The sequence below is a fragment of the Myotis davidii genome, unplaced genomic scaffold (genome assembly GCF_000327345.1).
Source record: "Myotis davidii unplaced genomic scaffold, ASM32734v1 scaffold88, whole genome shotgun sequence".
Classification (NCBI taxonomy): Eukaryota; Metazoa; Chordata; class Mammalia; order Chiroptera; family Vespertilionidae; genus Myotis; species Myotis davidii.
Window position 1 is genome coordinate 4,926,593 of NW_006300377.1, and position 7,585 is coordinate 4,934,177.

The following is a 7,585-nucleotide window of genomic DNA, read 5'->3' on the forward strand; positions in this document are numbered from 1 at the left end:
ATCAAAAAAGGAAAAGACCAATGAAGCCATTCATTTCATGCATTTAGTAAGTTTGCTGAGGAGCTGGACCTCTTAAGGTCACAGCACATACCTCATGGCTACCTGCCGCCCCTCCAGAGCCTTCCCACAGCCCTGTGTTCCCATCGCCATCCATCGATCCTCCCTATACATAGCGCCCACCTCCCAGAAGCTCCGTTCCGTCTCACTCACCAACACATACCCACGCTCTCCCTGCCAGGATGGCTTTCCTTCCTATCCCACCCTCCAACCCACATGCACTCACTCTAGCCCAGCCTGGCTTGCTCCAGCCTGCTCCCCAACCACGCCCAGAAGTCGTCCTTGCTCTCCTCTTCCTTGGGCCACATGCAGTAGTCGCCTCTGCGGAGCAGCCGGGCCAGTCTGTGGTAGCGGGGGAGCTGGTGGCGGGAGACACGCTCCAGGAAGACCAGCAGCAGCAGCGGGGGTCGGGGGGCGGCCAGCAGGAGGGAGGTGGCCAGGCGGAGCTCCAGGCGGCAGCGTGGGGTATGCAGAGCCTGGCCACTCAGCACGCAGAGCGTCACCTGGCTGCTGGCCATGCTCTCCACCACGTTATCAGCCACGTCCTTGCCTGGCTCGAAATCCCGCTCAGGGAGGCAGAGGCGGAGCCCCCGGCGGCCCTCCAAGGCAGGCAGCAGCTCCTGCACCACCCAGGCCTGGTCTTGCCTACAGTGGGACACGAAGACGTCATAGAGGAACCTCTTGCCCTCGCCCTTCGGACCCCTCAGATCCTGAAGCCAAGCCCTGAATAAGGCTTGCAGATAGAGGAGCCAGGAGTTCCTGGCTTCTTGCAGGAGGGGCAAGGAGATCAGCAGAAGCAGCAGGGCAGAGCTGCCCAAAAAGAGTCCCAACTCTAGAGTCCGGGGGCAGTGACTCCAGAGAAAGGGGAAGAGGCGTTGCTTGGGGTGGACCCTGGCTTCTGGCTGGCACAGCTGGGCTGACGCTATGTGCACATATGTTCTGGGGGACCGCTCAAGCCAGGGCTCCACCCAGGCATTGGCACACTGGCAGGCCAAGGACGAACCCAGAACATACACATACTGTGGCATCTGGGGACTGTGCTCCTGGAGACTGCCATCCAGCACGAGGCCTGCCTCCCAGTCTAGCACCAAGACCTGGAGACTTCCCAGGCCCTGGAAAGCAACCGCAGACAGTGTCTCCAGCCCCGTTTGGGCCACATGCAGTACCTGGAGCCTGGGCAGGTCCCCCACCAGCTCCTCCAGCTGCACGCGGCGGGGCTGCGCTCGGGATAGCAGTCTTTGCAGCGTCAGCTCCTGTAGACTGGGCAGCCCGGTGATGCAGCAGGGCCTGGGGCCGCGCCCATCTCCCTCTACCCTCAGATACTGGAGCCTGGGGAGCTGCCAGAGGAAGACGCTGGGGGTGTCAGGGGAACAGAGGCCCTCCAAGCTACTGCCAAACAGGGAGAGTTGGCGAAGGGCAGGGAAGATCTTGGGGACCTTCTGGGTCCCCAGCTGTAGCCCCCAACCATTTAGAGTCAAGTTCTGTAAGGCTGGAAAGACAGGAGAAGCCAGCTCCCAAAGCTCCCCGCCTGGCACTGCGTGAAGCTCCAAGCTGGTCAGCCTCGTGGGCAGGGACAGCGCTGCCCCAGAAGGGCCAGAGCCGAGCGGCAGTCTCAGGTCGTGCAAACTCTCCAGGCCCCTGAAGTCCCAGGCTGGGCTCAGCACAATGCGGGTCTTCAGCAGGTTGAGGGTGGTGAGTGCAGGCAGAGGAGCCAACCAGCCCTTGCCCAGGGCCTCCAGTGGATTGTTACTCAAGTCCAACATCTCCAGCCTCCTTAAGCCCTGGAATACCTGGCCCTCCAGCCAAACCAGCTGGTTCATCTGAAGTAGCAGCTCCCGCAGGTGGGACAGACAGGAGAAGGTGTCAGGGGCCAGGCTACGCAGCTCATTGCTGGACAGGTCCAGGGCCCGCAGTCCTGACACAGCTCCTGTCTCATTCGGGCATAGCATGGCACTGTGTAGCTTGTTGCCTGACAGGTTCAGTCTCTGAAGCCTGGGCAGGGCAGCCAGGAAACCTGGTGGCAGGTCCATTAGGCCACTTCCCTTAAGACTCAAGCTCTTCAGGCTCTCGCAGGAAGCCAGGGCCTCCAGAGCTACGTGCTCTATCCGCCTCCCTCCCAGATTCAGCTCTTGCAGCTCGAAGTGGGCAACTGTCCCGGCGGGCAGCTCGGCCGTGTTGGTGTATGTCACAGACAGGGCATCCAGCCTCCGCAGCCCCAGTCCCATCACTGCAGCTGCCTTCATCTTCGTGTGGTCCAGATTCAGAGACCCCAGCTTGAGGCCCTGGAGGCCCCCAGGACTGGCCATCTTCAGCCGACTGTTTGACGTCAAGTCCAGCGTCTCCAGAGTCCAGGCATCGCCGGAGGAGGAGCCAAGCACCAGGTCTGGGAAGATGTCGGCCAGCTGCCCCACATCCTCAAGGCAACTGAAAGTGACGGACAGCCGCCGTAGGTTGGGAGGCAACCGGACACCCGAGTTCCCATCCAGGCAAACGCCCGAGAAAGCTAAGTCTTGGAGGGAGCTCAGGTTGCCAAAGGCATCAGGGGGTAGGAAGAGGTCCTTCACGGGGAGGTATATGAAAGACAGCCGCTGCAGCTGGCCCAGGCCCCGGAAGGCTCCGGGCAGGATCTGTGTGAGAGACAGGGTCAGCCCCAGGGCCTTGAGGCCAGGGAAGCGGGAGAAGGTGTCCGCGGGCAGAACTGGAGGGGAACCACGGAGACAGAGCCCCTCCACACCCTGTGGCACAGCCTCCAAGGCCTTCGTCACGTTTTTCACCGCGGAGCACACCGCAAGGAGGGGCAGCCCGGAGTCCAAGCCGCAGAGGAAGAAACGGGAGACCAGGTGCAGCCTGGAGCCTTCGGTCACTAAGCAGTTGGGAATGGTCCAGCCCGAGATCAGAGGAGGGAACAGGAGCAGACCGGGCAGCAGCAAACGTCCGCCCATCTCAGCGCCACGTCTGCTCTACAGACAAGCGGAATCAGAACCTGTCTGCTCCCCTCTCTTTCCCAGAGAGGAACCCAGACCCCTTCCTCCCCTTCACACACACATACCCCATACTCACAGCGCCGGCAGGGTACACTGCGCCCTGTACCAGGAGGGTCTGGAAGCAGGGACTGAGGGCCGCAGTGCTTCCAAATGTACAACTGCTGGGAGGGCTGGGCCAGACCAAGAGACACTTAGCTCAGAGGATCCAAGGGTCAGGGAAGGCAGAAGTGCTCTTGTGAGAGGAAGGGCCCGGGTCTCACTTCTCTGTTGTGAGGAAGCGAGCATTTCTGAGCACAAGATTTGGGGCTGAAAGCCCAGGATCCCACTCTGCCATGGGCCTGAGCCAGGCGCTGCACCTCTCTCGGCTTCAGCTTTCTCATCTGTAAGCTAAGCTTCCGATTCCTGCTTCATAGTATTGCTGCGAATTACATGTCAGTGTCAGAATGAGGGTTCTCTCAGCAGCCCCTTTAGTACTTCCTCTGCTTACTTTGGAAAGGAGGTCTTGAGCAAATCAGGATTTTTAAAAAGCAGATGTTTTACAAGCAAAATAGTACATCAATGTGATAGCTTCATGGACATCTTGTAATGCTCCACATGGACTGTTCCAAAAAGCCCAAGATTTACCCAAGAGGAGTCTAGGGCCCCATTCCTGCCCTTCCAGGCTGGGGCTAGGAAGAATGCTGTCCGTGGCCTCGACCTTGACATGCACTACCGGATGGAGCCAGGACCCCAGGGGAGAGCAGAAAGAGAAAAAGCAAGGTGCTTTTTGATGATCTCAATGCATAAACTATTCAATATCTGATCATGATTTTAAACAATAATAAACGCCGAAGAAAAGCACCTTCGTTGAGGTTCTTTCTGTCTCCACCACCTTCTTCCCTCCCCAAACCCCGTAATCACCTTGTCTGTGAGTTCTTAACTGGTCATCAAATAATAATCTTTAATCAAACAAGGTATCGGTGATTTCATCGCGTAATGGTATTCAGGTAACGACACTAGAAATTCTCAATAAAAAGCAGAAACATTTGACCCACAGCTCTACCAACAACAAAAGCAATGGCTTTGGTTGCCTAAGTTAACTTCCGTTGTTATCCGAGCTTTAAACAATTTTCATGTAACCCCCATATCTTTTTTTAATATATATTTTTTATTGATTTTTCACAGAGAGGAAGGGAGAGGGATAGAGAGTTAGAAACATCAATGAGAGAGAAACATCGATCAGCTGCCTCCTGCACACCCCCTACTGGGGATGCACCCGCAACCAAGGTACATGCCCTTGACCAGAATCGAACCCGGAACCCTTCAGTCCGCAGGACAACGCTCTATCCACTGAGCCAAACCAGTTAGTGCTAACTCTCATTTCTTATACCTTCATATATACTAGGCATCCTGAGAAGCACTTTAAACAATGTAAGCCCAGAAATGTTTTATTTCCCAGAATCCTTTTTAATCTTATATAATAAAAGGCTAATATGCAAATTGTCCCCTCCACTGGGAGTTTGATGGGGACCAGGAGGCAGGACCTTACCCATGCACGAATTCGTGCACTGGGCCTCTAGTAATGAAATAACTAACAATTGAGAACCTACTATGTGCCAGTCATGTGCTCTTTTCACTCTAACAACCCAGTTTGTGTGTCCCCCTCACCACACACACATTCCCCAGATGGAGAACTGTGGCCCAGGAGGTTCAGCGAGCGTGTCCCCGAGGTCGTTCGTTTTTTCCTCTGTGGAAGGTGAAATGCCCCAGCTGTTACTTCCCCATTTGGCTTTCCAGGAGACAGTTGGGGTTTGACGGTTTCTTCCTTGTGGTTGCCTCTGTGTTTCAGGTGTAATTCGCAGGCAGCCTGAATAACGGATGCCCGTGTGATGTGTTAGGGCAAACATCACAAGGACAGAGAGGAGTCTGAACAAGGGCCACAGGGTGTGGACATGTTTTCCCTGATGCACAGAACAGATGGGAATCCAGCCCAGGTGGCCGGGCAGAGCTCTCTAGGAGGAGCTTCCTGTCGTCCTGAAGCAGCAGCAGCAGCAGCTGTTCTGGGGAAGTGAAAGAGGTGGCCCCAACAGTGGCCCCGGCTTCTCCGTTGTCTTCGTTGAGGCTGTGTCTGTGATGAGGAACAGAAATCAACTCAGACTCCCCCAGTACTATCTGTTGGGAGGAATCTCCTGGAACCCTCCGTCAGCTGGGCCTGGGGAAGGACTGAGGAGCGGAGCATCAGAGACCTGCCAGTCGCTCCTGTCTCCCACCTGTGCTTCAGCTTTCCCCCCGAACCGCCATCTCTGCTTCTATGTTCTCATGGCTGACGATGGCCACCCCATCCCAAGGGAACACCAGGCCAGCTTTGGGGGGAGGAGGGGTGCAGAAGATCCATCCCTCCCTGCTCTAGTCACGTGTACCCTCTTCCACCCACTCCCACCACCCACCGCATCTGCTGGAGGTCCCTCCTTCCCTGCTGGCTTTGATGCTCTTTCTCCACCCCCACCAGGGAGCTCAGAGGGAAGGAGAAGCCAGCATCTTCCCTCCTTGGGGACTTCTGAGAAATCCCTTCCCATATGGTTCCCGTCTATGCCGTGACCTTGCCGGGATGCTCTGCTTGGGGACGAATGGCTTTCTCCACAGATCAGGGAGAGAAGCAAACTGTTCTCTTGCTCAGAGTAGCAGCTGTTATATCCCCAAAAAGGGCTTGCAGGTTGGGCTGTTAGGAGCCATTTGGTCCTGGTTTCTCAGTGTTCCCTTTCCTTTTGGCCTGCAGATTGTATTATCTAGACTCTTTTTCTTTTTTTAACAATGTGTACAAGGCCTATTAGATATTCGCTCTATTCCCTCGCTCATGCACAGTTATTCTGAGCTGCACAGGGTACCAAGGCCAAGGAGGCAGAGTCGCTGCCCTTGGGAGGCTCATGGGAGGTGGGGGAAACAAACCCCTGAAAAGAGGAGTGACCAGGATGTGCCTTGTTTCTCCTGCTAGCAGACCACACTTCCCTTTAATGCATATGCAGCCATAATCTGAACCCTCAATCTCCAAGACTTCAGGAAATCCTCTTACCAGGTTTCCTTTACCCAAGGATCTCTGAGAATTCTTACACGTTCTTCCTATCTGTGGTTGTCACTTGTCACCTGTGTCTGCCCTACTGGATCCCTGTGTGGACCTCGACAGGGCCTCCCCTCCCCAGACTCCCTCTCATTCAACTCTGTGTAGCAAAGCCATGTTCCCAGGGAACCCCGGGCTCCCGTCTCAGGACTGCGTTCCCTTCCTAGTTATCTCATTGGTCGCATGGCTTTTACCATCCGTCTGCCAATGGCTTTACAAATCAATATCTCCACCACTGACTTCTCCCCTAAGCTCCAGACTTATATCCAACTACCTATTTGTTGTCTTCATGTGGAGGCCAAACCGGCAACTGAAACTTAACTGAGACCGAACCATGTCCAGCACAGCCAGGGGTGAACCTGAGGAGGGGCGGTGAAGGATTAAAGAAGACAGACAAGAGAATACAGTTGGGGCCAGGTAGGATCACTGTGCCTGGATGAGGAAACAGTGACACAGCTGTAAGCCGAAACTTTATTTATAGTCAGATCACACAAAGCAAAACAAGGGCAAGGTGTTTACAGTGTTCTTGCAAATTTCAAATCTGCTTCTTTCCTGTTGTTGCCATTCTCTGCTTTGTTTTGGCAGCACTTGCTGCACCTCCCGCAGCCCACATCTCTTAGCTACCTAGGTACAAGGGAGGGCTATAAGGTCAAGCTTAATTGTGCTAGGAGGGCTCTGCCCTCCAAGCTGGGACTTGTATGTGGCTCTGCCACTGGTCAATCTGAGGCTTGACCCCATAGCCACTCCCTACATGAGACCAAACAAACTCCTAATTTTGTGTCCTGCTATCCCACCCCAACCCACTCCCCTCCAGCTTCTCAATATCAGGGGACATTGCAGTACATAGCATGACACTTATCCACTTAGTCGCTCACTCTACAAACCTGAAAGGCACTCCTGATTCTTCTCTTGTGTGTGTGTGTGTGTGTGTGTGTGTGTGTGTGTGTTGGGAGGTTGTTTGTTTTGTAGATATGTGTGTGTTTGTCTTTTTATTAATCATGAGTTAATGTGCTACAAAACTAATGGCTTTGTAGATGGGTCACCACTTTAGGAACTTTCTGCCTGACACAAATAATTGTCCTAGGCCATTTAGAGGGTCTGCTCTCCCATCCTCTTTTCTTAGAAGATAATATGATTTTGAACCTAAAACAAAACAAAACACTTTGCAGTTTTTCCAACAATGCAAAAAAAAAAAAGACCATAGCATTGTTAAGAAGAAGAGGAAAAAGAAGGGAGAGGAAGAAAAAAAGAAAACAAAATAGAATTTAAGACTAAATCATTAAGCTAAAGTAAGCACCGAGGTGAAATAATACAAGCTATATTACCAGAGCTACAAAGCACAAAAGCAATGGAAGTTTTCATTTATTCACCCAACAAACGATAGCCTACTATGGTCAGGCATTGTTCAAGCATGTCAAACTCGTGGCCGACGGGCCACACGCCAACCCCC

At 53.9% G+C, this 7,585-nt stretch overlaps 1 protein-coding gene across 1 annotated transcript; it reads right to left on the reverse strand.

Moving 5' to 3' along the window:
* Positions 1–211: 211 nt before the first annotated feature.
* On the reverse strand, positions 212–2,999 carry LOC102753018 (toll-like receptor 12). The gene has a single exon (XM_006777415.2). It carries the CDS (start codon positions 2,997–2,999, stop codon positions 285–287), a length of 2,715 nt encoding a protein of 904 aa, XP_006777478.1. The 3' UTR covers positions 212–284.
* Between the last annotated feature and the right edge of the window lie 4,586 nt (positions 3,000–7,585).